This window comes from Scyliorhinus torazame, chromosome 25 (genome assembly GCF_047496885.1).
Source record: "Scyliorhinus torazame isolate Kashiwa2021f chromosome 25, sScyTor2.1, whole genome shotgun sequence".
NCBI lineage: Eukaryota > Metazoa > Chordata > Chondrichthyes > Carcharhiniformes > Scyliorhinidae > Scyliorhinus > Scyliorhinus torazame.
The window spans coordinates 24590787-24610960 of record NC_092731.1 but is presented as its reverse complement, the minus strand read 5'-3'; the positions used below and the strand labels follow the sequence as shown (position 1 = coordinate 24610960).

General features: G+C 59.1%; 1 protein-coding gene across 1 annotated transcript in view; it reads right to left on the bottom strand.

Moving 5' to 3' along the window:
* Positions 1-274: 274 nt before the first annotated feature.
* Positions 275-20174, bottom strand: part of LOC140402428 (calpain-2 catalytic subunit-like) — a 282202-nt gene continuing 262302 nt past the window's right edge. The window contains exon 21 of the mRNA XM_072490199.1: positions 275-913. Within this exon, the coding sequence (XP_072346300.1) occupies positions 887-913 (27 nt within the window). The 3' untranslated portion in view covers positions 275-886. The remainder of the gene's footprint in view (positions 914-20174) is intronic.

Below are 20174 nucleotides of genomic sequence, written 5' to 3'. Positions count from 1 at the left end.
TCCCCGGGGACCCCCTGTAAATACTGACACACTCCCCGGGGACGCCCTGTAAATACTGGCACACGTCATGTAAACCCTCTATAAATACAGACACACTCTCCGGGGACCCCCTCTAAATACGGACACACCCCCTTAAATACGGACACACTCCCCGGGGAACCCCCTGTAAATACTGACACACTCCCCGGGGAGCAGATACAGCATCTCCGTCAATCTCTTGTGGTTATTCCCAATGACCCCCCTCCATGAACCCATCAAAGAGGAAACTTGAAAGTGTTTTGCAATGCTTTAATTTATTGGTAATCCCATCACAAGTAATTACACCCAGTGATATGCAGTCACCCACAGAGACACTCACACACACCCACACACAGACACACCCACACAGACACACCCACACAGACACATCCACACAGACTCAACCACACAGAAACACCCACACAGACACACCCACATACATCCACACAGACACCCACACAGACACACCCACACACAGACACCCCCCCCCCCCCCCACACAGTCACAACCACAGAGAATAACCCTCGCACCCAGCCACCGGTATGGAGAAAAACGTGCACCAGAACCATGAGCCAGAGGGGCCGAGTGGCCTTGATCCTCGTCGCCACTGAGGAATCATCCAGAGACTGTGACTCGGAATAGGAATTGGGCAGGGCCAGAGAGCACAGATCATCTCTCAGATAGTTAAACCCTCGCCAATGATGCTCAGCTCTTTCTCAAAAGCGTTTGCCAAAGATTAAATGCAACAATTTGGAAATAAAATCTAAGGTTGCACTCCGGAATGAAGCTCGAAACTGAGGAATCGCCATCGTCCCGGCTCGGATCCATCTGCCAATCAGCGCCGATCAGCTCCCAGGATCTCACTACATTAGATCCCGATAAAGAGCAGGAGCCACTGGGAAAAGAGAGATGGAAAATCTCAATGTTGGCATTTACTCATAATCAGCCCGGCGACTTACCCAGCACACGGTACCTGATTCCGTTCGGTTACGAACTGTCCCGAACTGGACTGGACACTCCCTGTCCCAAACTGGAGTGGACACTCCCTGTCCCGAGCTGAACTGAACACTCCCTGTCCCAAACTGGTCTGGACACTCCCTGTACCAAACTGGACTGGACACACCCTACCCCAAATTGGACTGGACACTCCTTGTCCCAGATTGGACACTCCCTGTCCAAAACTGGACTGGACACACCCTGTCCCAAACTGGACTGGACACTCCCTGTCCCAAACTGGAGTGGACACTCCCAGTCCCTGCAGGACTGGACACTCCCTGTCCCAAACTGGGCTGGACACTCCCTGTCCTAAACTGGACTGGACACTCCCTGTCCCAAACTGGACAGGACACTCCCTGTCCCATAGTGGACTGGACACACCCTGTCCTGGGCTGGACTGGACACTCCCTGTCCCTGGCTAGACTGGGCACTCCCTGTCCCAAACTGGTCTGGACACTCCGTGTCCCAAACTGGACTGAACACTCAATGGCCGAAACTGGACTGAACACGCCGTGTCTCAAACTGGACTGGACACACCCTATCCCAAACTGGACTGGACACTCCCTGTCACTGCAGGACTGGACACTCCCTGTCCCAAACTGGGCTGGACACTCCCTGTCCTAAATTGGACTGGACACTGTCTGTCACAAATTGGACAGGATACTCCCTGTCCCATAGTGGTCTGGACTGGACACACACTGTCCAGGGCTAGACTGGGCACTCCCTGTCCCAAATTGGAGGGGACACTCCCTGTCCCATACTGGACTGGACACACCCTGTCCCGGGCTGGACTGGACACTCCCTGTCCCAAACTGGACTGGACACTCCCTGTCCCAAACTGGACTGGAGACGCCCTGTCCCGGGCTGGACTTAACACTCCCTGACCCAAACTGGACTGGACACTCCCTGTCCCGGTTTGGACTGGCCACTCCCTGTCCCGTGCTGGACTGGACATTGCATGTCCCACACTGGACTGGACACTCCATGTATCGGCTGGACTGGACACTCCGTGTCCCAAACTTGGCTGGACACTCCCTGTCCCGGGCTGGACTGGACACTTCCTGTACCAAACTGGACTGGACACTCCCTGTCCCAAACTGGACTGGACACTCCCTGTCCCGGGCTGGACTGGACATGCCCTGTCCCAAACTGGACTGGACATGCCATGTCTGAAACTGGACTGGACACTCCCTGTCCCAAACTGGACTGGACACTCCCTATCCCAAACTGGACTGGTCACTCCCAGTCCTGGGCTAGACTGGACACCCCCTGCCCAAAATTGGACTGGACACTCCCTGTCCCAAACTGGACTGGACACTCCCTGTCCCAAACTGGACTGGACATACCTGTCCAAAACTGGACTGGACACTCCCTGTCCCGGGCTGGACTGGACACTCCCTGTCCCAAACTGGACTGGACACTCACTGTCCAAAACCGCACTGGACACCCCTGGACCCAAACTGGACTGGACACTCCCTGTCCCGGGCTGGACTGGACACTCGCTGTCCCAAACTGGACTGGACACTCCCTGTCCTGGGCTGGACTGGACAGTCCCTGTCCCAGACTGGACTGGATACTCCCAGTCCCAAACTGGACTGGACAGTCCCTGTCCCAAACTGGACTGGACACTCCCTGTCCCATGCTGGACTGGACACTCCCTGTCCCAAACTGGACTGGACACTCCCTGTCCTGGGCTGGACTGGACACGTCCTGTACCAAACTGGAATGGACACTCCCTGTCCGAAACTGGACTGGACACTCCCTGTGCCGGGCTGGACTGCACATGCCCTGTCCCAAACTGGTCTGGACACTCACTGTCCCAAACTGGACTAAACACTCAATGTCGCAAACTGAACTGGACACGCATGTCTGAAACTGGACTGGACACTCCCTGTCCCGGGCTGGACTGGACACTCCCTGTCCCAAACTGCACTGGACACTCCCTGTCCTGGGCTGGACTAGACACTCCCTGTCCCAAACTGGACTGGACACTCACTGTCCCAAACTGGGCTGGGCACTCCCTGTCCCAAACTGGACTGGACACTCCCTGTCCTGGGCTGGACTGGACACTTCCTGTCCCAAACTGAACTGGTCACTCCCTGTCCCAAACGGCACTGGACAGTCCCTGTCCTGGGCTGGACTGGACACTCCCTATCTCAAACTGGACTGGACCCTCCCTGTCCCAAACTGGACTGGACACTCCCTGTCCTGGGCTGGACTGGACACTCCCTGTCCCAAACTGGACTGGACACTCCGTGTCCTGGGCTGGACTGCACACTCCCTGTCCCAAACTGGACTGGACACTCCCTGTCCCAAACTGGACTGGACACTCCCTGTCCCAAACTGGACTGGACACTCCCTGTCCCGGGCTGCACTGGACACTCCCTGTGCCAAACTGGACTGGACACTCCCTGTCCGAACCTGGACTAGACACTCCCTGTGCCAAACTGGACTGAACACTCCCAGTCCCAACCTGAACTGGACACTCCCTGTCCCAAACTGGACTGGACACTCCCTGTCCTGGGCTGGACTGGACACACCCTGTCCCAGGCTCCACTGGATACTCCCTGTCCCAAACTGGACTGGACAGTCCCTGTCCCAAACTGGACTGGACACTCCCTGTCCCGGGCTGGGCTGGACACTCCCTGTCCCAAACTGGACTGGGCACTCCCTGTCCGAAACTGGACTGGACACTCCCTGTCCCAAACTGGACTGGACACTCCCTGTCCTGGGCTGGACTGGACACTTCCTGTCCCAAACTGGACTGGACACTCCCTGTCCCAAACAGCACTGGACACTCCCTGTCCTGGGCTGGACTGGACACTCCCTGTCTCAAACTGGACTGGACACTCCCTGTCCCAAACTGGACTGGACACTCCCTGTCCCAAACTGGACTTGACACTCCCTGTCCCAAAGTGGGCTGGACACTCCCTGTCCCGGGCTTGACTTGACACTCCCTGTCCCAAACTGGACTGGACACTCCCTGTCCTGGGCTGGACTGGACGCTCCCTGTCCCAAACTGGACTGGACACTCCCTGTGCCGGGCTGCACTGGACACTCCCTGTTCCAGGCTGGACTGGACACTCCCTGTCCCAAACTGGGCTGGGCACTCCCTGTCCCATACTGGACTGGGCACTCCCTGTCCAAAACTGGACTGGACACTCCCTGTCCCGGGCTGGACTGGACACTCCCTGTCCCAAACTGCACTGGACACTCCCTGTCCTGGGCTGGACTAGACACTCCCTGTCCCAAACTGGACTGGACACTCCCTGTCCCGGTTTGGACTGGCCACTCCCTGTCCCATGCTGGACTGGACATTGCATGTCCCACACTGGACTGGACACTCCATGTCCCGGCTGGACTGGACACTCCGTGTCCCAAACTTGGCTGGACACTCCCTGTCCCGGGCTGGACTGGACACTTCCTGTACCAAACTGGACTGGACACTCCCTGTCCCAAACTGGACTGGACACTCCCTGTCCCGGGCTGGACTGGACATGCCCTGTCCCAAACTGGACTGGACATGCCATGTCTGAAACTGGACTGGACACTCCCTGTCCCAAACTGGACTGGACACTCCCTATCCCAAACTGGACTGGTCAGTCCCAGTCCTGGGCTAGACTGGACACCCCCTGCCCAAAATTGGACTGGACACTCCCTGTCCCAAACTGGACTGGACACTCCCTGTCCCAAACTGGACTGGACACACCTGTCCAAAACTGGACTGGACACTCCCTGTCCCGGGCTGGACTGGACACTCCCTGTCCCAAACTGGACTGGACACTCACTGTCCAAAACCGCACTGGACACCCCTGGTCCCAAACTGGACTGGACACTCCCTGTCCCGGGCTGGACTGGACACTCGCTGTCCCAAACTGGACTGGACACTCGCTGTCCCAAACTGGACTGGACACTCCCTGTCCTGGGCTGGACTGGACAGTCCCTGTCCCAGACTGGACTGGATACTCCCAGTCCCAAACTGGACTGGACAGTCCCTGTCCCAAACTGGACTGGACACTCCCTGTCCCATGCTGGACTGGACACTCCCTGTCCCAAACTGGACTGGACACTCCCTGTCCTGGGCTGGACTGGACACGTCCTGTACCAAACTGGAATGGACACTCCCTGTCCGAAACTGGACTGGACACTCCCTGTGCCGGGCTGGACTGCACATGCCCTGTCCCAAACTGGTCTGGACACTCACTGTCCCAAACTGGACTAAACACTCAATGTCCCAAACTGAACTGGACACGCATGTCTGAAACTGGACTGGACACTCCCTGTCCCGGGCTGGACTGGACACTCCCTGTCCCAAACTGCACTGGACACTCCCTGTCCTGGGCTGGACTAGACACTCCCTGTCCCAAACTGGACTGGACACTCACTGTCCCAAACTGGGCTGGGCACTCCCTGTCCCAAACTGGACTGGACACTCCCTGTCCTGGGCTGGACTGGACACTTCCTGTCCCAAACTGGACTGGTCACTCCCTGTCCCAAACGGCACTGGACAGTCCCTGTCCTGGGCTGGACTGGAAACTCCCTATCTCAAACTGGACTGGACCCTCCCTGTCCCAAACTGGACTTGACACTCCCTGTCCTGGGCTGGACTGGACACTCCCTGTCCCAAACTGGACTGGACACTCCGTGTCCTGGGCTGGACTGCACACTCCCTGTCCCAAACTGGACTGGACACTCCCTGTCCCAAACTGGACTGGACACTCGCTGTCCCAAACTGGACTGGACACTCCCTGTCCCGGGCTGCACTGGACACTCCCTGTGCCAAACTGGACTGGACACTCCTTGTCCGAACCTGGACTGGACACTCCCTGTGCCAAACTGGACTGGACACTCCCAGTCCCAACCTGAACTGGACACTCCCTGTCCCAAACTGGACTGGACACTCCCTGTCCTGGGCTGGACTGGACACACCCTGTCCCAGGCTCCACTGGATACTCCCTGTCCCAAACTGGACTGGACAGTCCCTGTCCCAAACTGGACTGGACACTCCCTGTCCCGGGCTGGGCTGGACACTCCCTGTCCCAAACTGGACTGGGCACTCCCTGTCCGAAACTGGACTGGACACTCCCTGTCCCAAACTGGACTGGACACTCCCTGTCCTGGGCTGGACTGGACACTTCCTGTCCCAAACTGGACTGGACACTCCCTGTCCCAAACAGCACTGGACACTCCCTGTCCTGGGCTGGACTGGACACTCCCTGTCTCAAACTGGACTGGACACTCCCTGTCCCAAACTGGACTGGACACTCCCTGTCCCAAACTGGACTTGACACTCCCTGTCCCGGGCTGGACTGGGCACTCCGTGTCCCAAACTGGACTGGACACTCCCTGTCCCAAAGTGGGCTGGACACTCCCTGTCCCGGGCTTGACTTGACACTCCCTGTCCCAAACTGGACTGGACACTCCCTGTCCCGGGCTGGACTGGACGCTCCCTGTCCCAAACTGGACTGGACACTCCCTGTGCCGGGCTGCACTGGACACTCCCTGTTCCAGGCTGGACTGGACACTCCCTGTCCCAAACTGGGCTGGGCACTCCCTGTCCCATACTGGACTGGGCACTCCCTGTCCAAAACTGGACTGGACACTCCCTGTCCCGGGCTGGACTGGACACTCCCTGTCCCAAACTGCACTGGACACTCCCTGTCCTGGGCTGGACTAGACACTCCCTGTCCCAAACTGGACTGGACACTCACTGTCCCAAACAGGGCTGGGCACTCCCTGTCCCAAACTGGACTGGACACTCCCTGTCCTGGGCTGGACTGGACACTTCCTGTCCCAAACTGGACTCGTCACTCCCTGTCCCAAACGGCACTGGACAGTCCCTGTCCTGGGCTGGACTGGACACTCCCTATCTCAAACTGGACTGGACCCTCCCTGTCCCAAACTGGACTGGACACTCCCTGTCCTGGGCTGGACTGGACACTCCCTGTCCCAAACTGGACTGGACACTCCGTGTCCTGGGCTGGACTGCACACTCCCTGTCCCAAACTGGACTGGACACTCCCTGTCCCAAACTGGACTGGACACTCCCTGTCCCAAACTGGACTGGACACGCCCTGTCCCAAACTGGACTGGACACTCCCTGTCCCGGGCTGCACTGGACACTCCCTGTGCCAAACTGGACTGGACACTCCCTGTCCGAACCTGGACTGGACACTCCCTGTGCCAAACTGGACTGGACACTCCCAGTCCCAACCTGAACTGGACACTCCCTGTCCCAAACTGGACTGGACACTCCCTGTCCTGGGCTGGACTGGACACACCCTGTCCCGGGCTCCACTGGGTACTCCCTGTCCCAAACTGGACTGGACAGTCCCTGTCCCAAACTGGACTGGACACTCCCTGTCCCGGGCTGGGCTGGACACTCCCTGTCCCAAACTGGACTGGGCACTCCCTGTCCGAAACTGGACTGGACACTCCCTGTCCCAAACTGGACTGGACACTCCCTGTCCTGGGCTGGACTGGACACTTCCTGTCCCAAACTGGACTGGACACTCCCTGTCCCAAACAGCACTGGACACTCCCTGTCTTGGGCTGGGCTGGACACTCCCTGTCTCAAACTGGACTGGACACTCCCTGTCCTAAACTGGACTGGACACTCCCTGTCCCAAACTGGACTTGACACTCCCTGTCCCGGGCTGGACTGGACACTCCCTGTTCCAAACTGGACTGGACACTCCGTGTCCTGGGCTGGACTGCACACTCCCTGTCCCAAACTGGACTGGACACTCCCTGTCCCAAACTGGACTGGACACTCCCTGTCCCAAACTGGACTGGACACTCCCTGTCCCGGGCTGCACTGGACACTCCCTGTGCCAAACTGGACTGGACACTCCTTGTCCGAACCTGGACTGGACACTCCCTGTGCCAAACTGGACTGGACACTCCCAGTCCCAACCTGAACTGGACACTCCCTGTCCCAAACTGGACTGGACACTCCCTGTCCTGGGCTGGACTGGACACACCCTGTCCCAGGCTCCACTGGATACTCCCTGTCCCAAACTGGACTGGACAGTCCCTGTCCCAAACTGGACTGGACACTCCCTGTCCCGGGCTGGGCTGGACACTCCCTGTCCCAAACTGGACTGGGCACTCCCTGTCCGAAACTGGACTGGACACTCCCTGTCCCAAACTGGACTGGACACTCCCTGTCCTGGGCTGGACTGGACACTTCCTGTCCCAAACTGGACTGGACACTCCCTGTCCCAAACAGCACTGGACACTCCCTGTCCTGGGCTGGACTGGACACTCCCTGTCTCAAACTGGACTGGACACTCCCTGTCCCAAACTGGACTGGACACTCCCTGTCCCAAACTGGACTTGACACTCCCTGTCCCGGGCTGGACTGGGCACTCCCTGTCCCAAACTGGACTGGACACTCCCTGTCCCAAAGTGGGCTGGACACTCCCTGTCCCGGGCTTGACTTGACACTCCCTGTCCCAAACTGGACTGGACACTCCCTGTCCCGGGCTGGACTGGACGCTCCCTGTCCCAAACTGGACTGGACACTCCCTGTGCCGGGCTGCACTGGACACTCCCTGTTCCAGGCTGGACTGGACACTCCCTGTCCCAAACTGGGCTGGGCACTCCCTGTCCCATACTGGACTGGGCACTCCCTGTCCAAAACTGGACTGGACACTCCCTGTCCCGGGCTGGACTGGACACTCCCTGTCCCAAACTGCACTGGACACTCCCTGTCCTGGGCTGGACTAGACACTCCCTGTCCCAAACTGGACTGGACACTCACTGTCCCAAACTGGGCTGGGCACTCCCTGTCCCAAACTGGACTGGACACTCCCTGTCCTGGGCTGGACTGGACACTTCCTGTCCCAAACTGGACTCGTCACTCCCTGTCCCAAACGGCACTGGACAGTCCCTGTCCTGGGCTGGACTGGACACTCCCTATCTCAAACTGGACTGGACCCTCCCTGTCCCAAACTGGACTGGACACTCCCTGTCCTGGGCTGGACTGGACACTCCCTGTCCCAAACTGGACTGGACACTCCGTGTCCTGGGCTGGACTGCACACTCCCTGTCCCAAACTGGACTGGACACTCCCTGTCCCAAACTGGACTGGACACTCCCTGTCCCAAACTGGACTGGACACGCCCTGTCCCAAACTGGACTGGACACTCCCTGTCCCGGGCTGCACTGGACACTCCCTGTGCCAAACTGGACTGGACACTCCCTGTCCGAACCTGGACTGGACACTCCCTGTGCCAAACTGGACTGGACACTCCCAGTCCCAACCTGAACTGGACACTCCCTGTCCCAAACTGGACTGGACACTCCCTGTCCTGGGCTGGACTGGACACACCCTGTCCCAGGCTCCACTGGGTACTCCCTGTCCCAAACTGGACTGGACAGTCCCTGTCCCAAACTGGACTGGACACTCCCTGTCCCGGGCTGGGCTGGACACTCCCTGTCCCAAACTGGACTGGGCACTCCCTGTCCGAAACTAGACTGGACACTCCCTGTCCCAAACTGGACTGGACACTCCCTGTCCTGGGCTGGACTGGACACTTCCTGTCCCAAACTGGACTGGACACTCCCTGTCCCAAACAGCACTGGACACTCCCTGTCTTGGGCTGGACTGGACACTCCCTGTCTCAAACTGGACTGGACACTCCCTGTCCTAAACTGGACTGGACACTCCCTGTCCCAAACTGGACTTGACACTCCCTGTCCCGGGCTGGACTGGACACTCCCTGTTCCAAACTGGACTGGACACTCCCTGTCCCAAACTGGACTTGACACTCCCTGTCCCGGGCTGGACTGGACACTCCCTGTCCCAAACTGGACTGGACACTCCCTGTCCCAAAGTGGGCTGGACACTCCCTGTCCCGGGCTTGACTTGACACTCCCTGTCCCAAACTGGACTGGACACTCCCTGTCCTGGGCTGGACTGGACACTCCCTGTCCCAAACTGGACTGGACACTCCCTGTGCCGGGCTGCACTGGACACTCCCTGTTCCAGGCTGGACTGGACACTCCCTGTCCCAAACTGGGCTGGGCACTCCCTGTCCCATACTGGACTGGGCACTCCCTGTCCAAAATTGGACTGGACACTCCCTGTCCCAATCTGGACTGGACACTCCCTGTCCCGGGCTGGACTGGACACTGCCTGTCCCAGACTGGACAGGACACTCCCTGTCCCGGGCTGGACTGGACACTGCCTGTCCCAGACTGGACAGGACACTCCCTGTCCCAGATTGGAATGGGCACTCCCTGTCCCGGGCTGGACTGGACACTCCCTGTCCCAAACTGGACTGGACACTCCCTGTCCTGGGCTGGACTGGACACATCCTGTACCAAACTGGACTGAACACTCCCTTTTCCAAACTGGACTGACACACACTGTCCGAAACTGGACTGGACACTGCCTGTCCCTGCAGGACTTGATACTCCCTGTCCCAAACTGGACTGGATACTCCCTGTCCAAGGCTGGACTGGACTCTCCCTGTCCCAAACTGGACTGCACTCCCAGTGTCGGGCTGGACTGGACACTCCCTGTCCCAAACTGGACTGGACACTCCCTGTCCCAGACTGGACTGGACACTCCCTGTCCTGGGCTGGACTGAACACTCCCTGTCCAAAACTGGACTCGACACTCCCTGTCCCAAACTGGACTGGACACTCCCTGTCCCGGGCTGGACTGGACACTCCCTGTCCCAAACTGGACTGGACACTCCCTGTCCCGGGCTGGACAGGACACTCCCTGTCCCAAACTGGACTGGACACTCCCTGTCCCAAACTGGACTGGACACTCACTGTCCCGGGCTGGACTGTAGACTCCCTGTGCCAATCTGGACTGGACATACCCTGTCCCAAACTGGGCTGGGCACTCCCTGTCCCAAATTGGACTGGACACTCCCTGTCCCAAACTGGACTGAACACTTCATGTCCCAAACTGGACTGGACACTCCCTGTCGCAAACTGGACTGGACACTTCCTGTCCCAAACTGGACTGGACACTCACTGTCCCAAACTGGACTGGACACTCCCTGTCCCAAACTGGACTGGACACTCCCTGTCCCAAATTGGACTGGACACACTCTGTCCCAAACTGGACTGGACACTCTCTGTCCCGGGCTGAACTGGACACTCCCTGTCCCAAACGGGACTGGACACTCCCTGTCCTCGGCTGGACTGGACACTCCCTGTCCCAAACTGGACTGGATACTCCCAGTCCCGGGCTGGACTGGACACTCCCTGTCCCAAACTGAATTGGACACTCCCTGTCCCAAACTGGACTGGAAACTCCCTGTCCCAAACTGGACTGGACACTCCCTGTCCCGAGTGGACACTCCCTGTCCTGGGCTGGACTGGACACTCCCTGTCCCAAACTGGACTGGACACGCCGTGTCCTGGGCTGGACTGGACACTCCCTGTCCCAAACTGGACTGGATACTCCCTGTCCCAAACTGGATTGGACACTCCCTGTCCCAAATTGGACTGGACACGCCCTGTCCCAAACTGGACTGGACACTCCCTGTCCCAAACTGGACTGGAAGCTCCCTGTCCCAAACTGGACTGGACACTCCCTGTCCCAAACTGGACTGGACACTCCCTGTCCCGGGCTGCACTGGACACTCCCTGTGCCAAACTGGACTGGACACTCCTTGTCCGAACCTGGACTGGACACTCCCTGTGCCAAACTGGACTGGACACTCCCAGTCCCAACCTGAACTGGACACTCCCTGTCCCAAACTGGACTGGACACTCCCTGTCCTGGGCTGGACTGGACACACCCTGTCCCAGGCTCCACTGGATACTCCCTGTCCCAAACTGGACTGGACAGTCCCTGTCCCAAACTGGACTGGACACTCCCTGTCCCGGGCTGGGCTGGACACTCCCTGTCCCAAACTGGACTGGGCACTCCCTGTCCGAAACTGGACTGGACACTCCCTGTCCCAAACTGGACTGGACACTCCCTGTCCTGGGCTGGACTGGACACTTCCTGTCCCAAACTGGACTGGACACTCCCTGTCCCAAACAGCACTGGACACTCCCTGTCCTGGGCTGGACTGGACACTCCCTGTCTCAAACTGGACTGGACACTCCCTGTCCCAAACTGGACTGGACACTCCCTGTCCCAAACTGGACTTGACACTCCCTGTCCCGGGCTGGACTGGGCACTCCCTGTCCCAAACTGGACTGGACACTCCCTGTCCCAAAGTGGGCTGGACACTCCCTGTCCCGGGCTTGACTTGACACTCCCTGTCCCAAACTGGACTGGACACTCCCTGTCCCGGGCTGGACTGGACGCTCCCTGTCCCAAACTGGACTGGACACTCCCTGTGCCGGGCTGCACTGGACACTCCCTGTTCCAGGCTGGACTGGACACTCCCTGTCCCAAACTGGGCTGGGCACTCCCTGTCCCATACTGGACTGGGCACTCCCTGTCCAAAACTGGACTGGACACTCCCTGTCCCGGGCTGGACTGGACACTCCCTGTCCCAAACTGCACTGGACACTCCCTGTCCTGGGCTGGACTAGACACTCCCTGTCCCAAACTGGACTGGACACTCACTGTCCCAAACTGGGCTGGGCACTCCCTGTCCCAAACTGGACTGGACACTCCCTGTCCTGGGCTGGACTGGACACTTCCTGTCCCAAACTGGACTCGTCACTCCCTGTCCCAAACGGCACTGGACAGTCCCTGTCCTGGGCTGGACTGGACACTCCCTATCTCAAACTGGACTGGACCCTCCCTGTCCCAAACTGGACTGGACACTCCCTGTCCTGGGCTGGACTGGACACTCCCTGTCCCAAACTGGACTGGACACTCCGTGTCCTGGGCTGGACTGCACACTCCCTGTCCCAAACTGGACTGGACACTCCCTGTCCCAAACTGGACTGGACACTCCCTGTCCCAAACTGGACTGGACACGCCCTGTCCCAAACTGGACTGGACACTCCCTGTCCCGGGCTGCACTGGACACTCCCTGTGCCAAACTGGACTGGACACTCCCTGTCCGAACCTGGACTGGACACTCCCTGTGCCAAACTGGACTGGACACTCCCAGTCCCAACCTGAACTGGACACTCCCTGTCCCAAACTGGACTGGACACTCCCTGTCCTGGGCTGGACTGGACACACCCTGTCCCAGGCTCCACTGGGTACTCCCTGTCCCAAACTGGACTGGACAGTCCCTGTCCCAAACTGGACTGGACACTCCCTGTCCCGGGCTGGGCTGGACACTCCCTGTCCCAAACTGGACTGGGCACTCCCTGTCCGAAACTAGACTGGACACTCCCTGTCCCAAACTGGACTGGACACTCCCTGTCCTGGGCTGGACTGGACACTTCCTGTCCCAAACTGGACTGGACACTCCCTGTCCCAAACAGCACTGGACACTCCCTGTCTTGGGCTGGACTGGACACTCCCTGTCTCAAACTGGACTGGACACTCCCTGTCCTAAACTGGACTGGACACTCCCTGTCCCAAACTGGACTTGACACTCCCTGTCCCGGGCTGGACTGGACACTCCCTGTTCCAAACTGGACTGGACACTCCCTGTCCCAAACTGGACTTGACACTCCCTGTCCCGGGCTGGACTGGACACTCCCTGTCCCAAACTGGACTGGACACTCCCTGTCCCAAAGTGGGCTGGACACTCCCTGTCCCGGGCTTGACTTGACACTCCCTGTCCCAAACTGGACTGGACACTCCCTGTCCTGGGCTGGACTGGACACTCCCTGTCCCAAACTGGACTGGACACTCCCTGTGCCGGGCTGCACTGGACACTCCCTGTTCCAGGCTGGACTGGACACTCCCTGTCCCAAACTGGGCTGGGCACTCCCTGTCCCATACTGGACTGGGCACTCCCTGTCCAAAATTGGACTGGACACTCCCTGTCCCAATCTGGACTGGACACTCCCTGTCCCGGGCTGGACTGGACACTGCCTGTCCCAGACTGGACAGGACACTCCCTGTCCCGGGCTGGACTGGACACTGCCTGTCCCAGACTGGACAGGACACTCCCTGTCCCAGATTGGAATGGGCACTCCCTGTCCCGGGCTGGACTGGACACTCCCTGTCCCAAACTGGACTGGACACTCCCTGTCCTGGGCTGGACTGGACACATCCTGTACCAAACTGGACTGAACACTCCCTTTTCCAAACTGGACTGACACACACTGTCCGAAACTGGACTGGACACTGCCTGTCCCTGCAGGACTTGATACTCCCTGTCCCAAACTGGACTGGATACTCCCTGTCCAAGGCTGGACTGGACTCTCCCTGTCCCAAACTGGACTGCACTCCCAGTGTCGGGCTGGACTGGACACTCCCTGTCCCAAACTGGACTGGACACTCCCTGTCCCAGACTGGACTGGACACTCCCTGTCCTGGGCTGGACTGAACACTCCCTGTCCAAAACTGGACTCGACACTCCCTGTCCCAAACTGGACTGGACACTCCCTGTCCCGGGCTGGACTGGACACTCCCTGTCCCAAACTGGACTGGACACTCCCTGTCCCGGGCTGGACAGGACACTCCCTGTCCCAAACTGGACTGGACACTCCCTGTCCCAAACTGGACTGGACACTCACTGTCCCGGGCTGGACTGTAGACTCCCTGTGCCAATCTGGACTGGACATACCCTGTCCCAAACTGGGCTGGGCACTCCCTGTCCCAAATTGGACTGGACACTCCCTGTCCCAAACTGGACTGAACACTTCATGTCCCAAACTGGACTGGACACTCCCTGTCGCAAACTGGACTGGACACTTCCTGTCCCAAACTGGACTGGACACTCACTGTCCCAAACTGGACTGGACACTCCCTGTCCCAAACTGGACTGGACACTCCCTGTCCCAAATTGGACTGGACACACTCTGTCCCAAACTGGACTGGACACTCTCTGTCCCGGGCTGAACTGGACACTCCCTGTCCCAAACGGGACTGGACACTCCCTGTCCTCGGCTGGACTGGACACTCCCTGTCCCAAACTGGACTGGATACTCCCAGTCCCGGGCTGGACTGGACACTCCCTGTCCCAAACTGAATTGGACACTCCCTGTCCCAAACTGGACTGGAAACTCCCTGTCCCAAACTGGACTGGACACTCCCTGTCCCGAGTGGACACTCCCTGTCCTGGGCTGGACTGGACACTCCCTGTCCCAAACTGGACTGGACACGCCGTGTCCTGGGCTGGACTGGACACTCCCTGTCCCAAACTGGACTGGATACTCCCTGTCCCAAACTGGATTGGACACTCCCTGTCCCAAATTGGACTGGACACGCCCTGTCCCAAACTGGACTGGACACTCCCTGTCCCAAACTGGACTGGAAGCTCCCTGTCCCAAACTGGACTGGTCACACATTGTCCGAAACTGGACTGGACACTCCCTGTGCCGGGCTGCACTGGACACTCCCTGTCCCAGGCTGGACTGGCCACTGCCTGTCCCAAATTGGGCTGGGCACTCCCTGTCCCAAACTGGACTGGACACTCCCTGTCCCAAACTGGACTGGACACTCCCTGTGCCGGGCTGCACTGGACACTCCCTGTCCCAGGCTGGACTGGGCACTCCCTGTCCAAAACTGGACTGGACACTCCCTGTCCCAATCTGGACTGGACACTCCCTGTCCTAAACTGGACTGGACACTCCCTGTCCCAAACTGGACTGGACACTCCCTGTCCCGGGCTGGACTGGACACTGCCTGTCCCAGACTGGACAGGACGCTCCCTGTCCCGGGCTGGACTGGACACTGCCTGTCCCAGACTGGACAGGACACTCCCTGTCCCAGATTGGAATGGGCACTCCCTGTCCCGGGCTGGACTGGACACTCCCTGTCCCAAACTGGACTGGACACTCCCTGTCCTGGGATGGACTGGACACATCCTGTACCAAACTGGACTGGACACTCCCTTTTCCAAACTGGACTGACACACACTGTCCGAAACTGGACTGGACACTGCCTGTCCCTGCAGGACTGGACACTCCCTTTCCCAAACTGGACTGGACACTCCCTGTCCAAGGCTGGTCTGGACACTCCCTGTCCCAAACTGCACTGGACACTCCCTGTCCTGGGCTGGACTAGACACTCCCTGTCCCAAACTGGACTGGACACTCACTGTCCCAAACTGGGCTGGGCACTCCCTGTCCCAAACTGGACTGGACACTCCCTGTCCTGGGCTGGATTGGACACTTCCTGTCCCAAACTGGACTCGTCACTCCCTGTCCCAAACGGCACTGGACAGTCCCTGTCCTGGGCTGGACTGGACACTCCCTATCTCAAACTGGACTGGACCCTCCCTGTCCCAAACTGGACTGGACACTCCCTGTCCTGGGCTGGACTGGACACTCCCTGTCCCAAACTGGACTGGACACTCCGTGTCCTGGGCTGGACTGCACACTCCCTGTCCCAAACTGGACTGGACACTCCCTGTCCCAAACTGGACTGGACACTCCCTGTCCCAAACTGGATTGGACACGCCCTGTCCCAAACTGGACTGGACACTCCCTGTCCCGGGCTGCACTGGACACTCCCTGTGCCAAACTGGACTGGACACTCCCTGTCCGAACCTGGACTGGACACTCCCTGTGCCAAACTGGACTGGACACTCCCAGTCCCAACCTGAACTGGACACTCCCTGTCCCAAACTGGACTTGACACTCCCTGTCCTGGGCTCGACTGGACACACCCTGTCCCAGGCTCCACTGGATACTCCCTGTCCCAAACTGGACTGGACAGTCCCTGTCCCAAACTGGACTGGACATTCACTGTCCAAGGCTGGACTGGACACTCCCTGACCCAAACTGGACTGGACACTCCCTGTCCTGGGCTGGACTGGACACTCCCTGCCCTGTGCTTGACTGGACTCTCCCTGTCCCAAACCGGACTGCACACTCCCTGTCCCGGGCTGGACTTGACACTCCCTGTCCCAAACTGGACTGGACACACCTGTCCCAAACTGGACTGGACACTCCCTGTCCCAAACTGGACTGGACACTTCCTGTCTCAAACTGGACTGGATACTCCCAGTCCCGGGCTGGACTGGACACTCCCGGTCCCAAACTGAATTGGACACTCCCTGTCCCAAACTGGACTGGACACTCCCTGTCCCAAACTGGACTGCACACTCCCTGTCCCGGGCTGGATTGGACACTCCCTATGCCAAACTGGACTGGACATTCCCTGTCCCAAACTGGGCTGGGCACTCCCTGTCCCAAACTGGACTGGACACTCCCTGTCCCAAACTGGACTGGACACTCCCTGTCACAAACTGGACTGGACACTCCCTGTCCCAAACTGGACTGGGCTCTCCCTGTCCCAACCTGGACTGGACACACCCTGTCCCAAACTGGACTGGACACTCCCTGTCCCAAACTGGACTGGACACTCCCTGTCCCAAACTGGACTGGACACTCCCTGTCCCAAACTGGACTGGACACTCCCTGTCCTGGGCTGGACTGGACACTCCCTGTCCCAAACTGGACCGGACACTCTCTGTCCCAAACTGGTCTGGACACTCCCTGTCCCAAACTGGACTGGACACTCTCTGTTCCAAACTGGACTGGAAATGCCTGTCCCAAATTGGAGTGGACACTCCCTGTCCGAAACGACTGGACTCCCACTGTCCAAACTGGACTGGAACTCCCTGTCCCGGACTTGACTTGACACTACCTGTCCCTGCAGGACTGGACATTCCCTGTCCAAAACTGGACTGGACACTCCCTGTCCCAAACTGGACTGGACATTCACTGTCCAAGGCTGGACTGGACACTCCCTGACCCAAACTGGACTGGACACTCCCTGTCCCAAACTGGACTGAACACTTCCTGTCCCAAACTGGACTGGACACTCCCTTTCCCAAACTGGACTGGACACACACTGTCCGAAACTGGACTGGACACTGCCTGTCCCTGCAGGACTACACACTCCCTGTCCCAAACTGGACTGGACACTCCCTTTCCAAGGCTGGACTGGACACTCCCTGTCCCAAACTGGACTGCAATCCCAGTGTCGGGCTGGACTGGACACTCACTGTCCCAAACTGGACTGGACACTCCCTGTCCCAAACTGGACTGTACACTCCCTGTCCCAAACTGGACTGGACACTCCCTGTCCCGGGCTGGACTGGACACTGCCTGTCCCAGACTGGACTGGACACTTCCTGTCCTGGGCTGGACTGAACACTCCCTGTCCCAACCTGGACTGGACACACCCTGTCCCAAACTGGACTGGACACTCCCTGTCCCAGGCTGGTCTGCACACTCCCTGCCCCAAAATGGACTGGGCACTCCCTGTCCAAACTGGACTGGACACTCCCTGTCCCAAACTGGACTGGACACTCCCTGTCCCAAACTGGACTGTACACACATTGTCCGAAACTGGACTGGCCACACATTGTCCGAAACTGGACTGGACAATCCCTGTCCCAAACTGGACTGGACACTCCGTGTCCCGGGCTGGACAGGACACTCCCTGTCCCAAACTGGACTGGACACTCCCTGTCCCAAACTGGACTGCACACACACTGTCCAAAACTGTACTGGACCCTCCCTGTCCCAAACTGGACTGGACACGCCCTGTCCCAAACTGGACTGGACACTCCCTGTCCCGGGCTGCACTGGACACTCCCTGTGCCAAACTGGACTGGACACTCCCTGTCCGAACCTGGACTGGACACTCCCTCTGCCAAACTGGACTGGACACTCCCAGTCCCAACCTGAACTGGACACTCCCTGTCCCAAACTGGACTGGACACTCCCTGTCCTGGGCTGGACTGGACACACCCTGTCCCAGGCTCCACTGGATACTCCCTGTCCCAAACTGGACTGGACAGTCCCTGTCCCAAACTGGACTGGACATTCACTGTCCAAGGCTGGACTGGACACTCCCTGTCCCAAACTGGACTGGACACTCACTGTCCCGGGCTGGACTGTAGACTCCCTGTGCCAATCTGGACTGGACATACCCTGTCCCAAACTGGGCTGGGCACTCCCTGTCCCAAATTGGACTGGACACTCCCTGTCCCAAACTGGACTGAACACTTCATGTCCCAAACTGGACTGGACACTCCCTGTCGCAAACTGGACTGGACACTTCCTGTCCCAAACTGGACTGGACACTCACTGTCCCAAACTGGACTGGACACTCCCTGTCCCAAACTGGACTGGACACTCCCTGTCCCAAATTGGACTGGACACACTCTGTCCCAAACTGGACTGGACACTCTCTGTCCCGGGCTGAACTGGACACTCCCTGTCCCAAACGGGACTGGACACTCCCTGTCCTCGGCTGGACTGGACACTCCCTGTCCCAAACTGGACTGGATACTCCCAGTCCCGGGCTGGACTGGACACTCCCTGTCCCAAACTGAATTGGACACTCCCTGTCCCAAACTGGACTGGAAACTCCCTGTCCCAAACTGGACTGGACACTCCCTGTCCCGAGTGGACACTCCCTGTCCTGGGCTGGACTGGACACTCCCTGTCCCAAACTGGACTGGACACGCCGTGTCCTGGGCTGGACTGGACACTCCCTGTCCCAAACTGGACTGGATACTCCCTGTCCCAAACTGGATTGGACACTCCCTGTCCCAAATTGGACTGGACACGCCCTGTCCCAAACTGGACTGGACACTCCCTGTCCCAAACTGGACTGGAAGCTCCCTGTCCCAAACTGGACTGGTCACACATTGTCCGAAACTGGACTGGACACTCCCTGTGCCGGGCTGCACTGGACACTCCCTGTCCCAGGCTGGACTGGCCACTGCCTGTCCCAAATTGGGCTGGGCACTCCCTGTCCCAAACTGGACTGGACACTCCCTGTCCCAAACTGGACTGGACACTCCCTGTGCCGGGCTGCACTGGACACTCCCTGTCCCAGGCTGGACTGGGCACTCCCTGTCCAAAACTGGACTGGACACTCCCTGTCCCAATCTGGACTGGACACTCCCTGTCCTAAACTGGACTGGACACTCCCTGTCCCAAACTGGACTGGACACTCCCTGTCCCGGGCTGGACTGGACACTGCCTGTCCCAGACTGGACAGGACGCTCCCTGTCCCGGGCTGGACTGGACACTGCCTGTCCCAGACTGGACAGGACACTCCCTGTCCCAGATTGGAATGGGCACTCCCTGTCCCGGGCTGGACTGGACACTCCCTGTCCCAAACTGGACTGGAC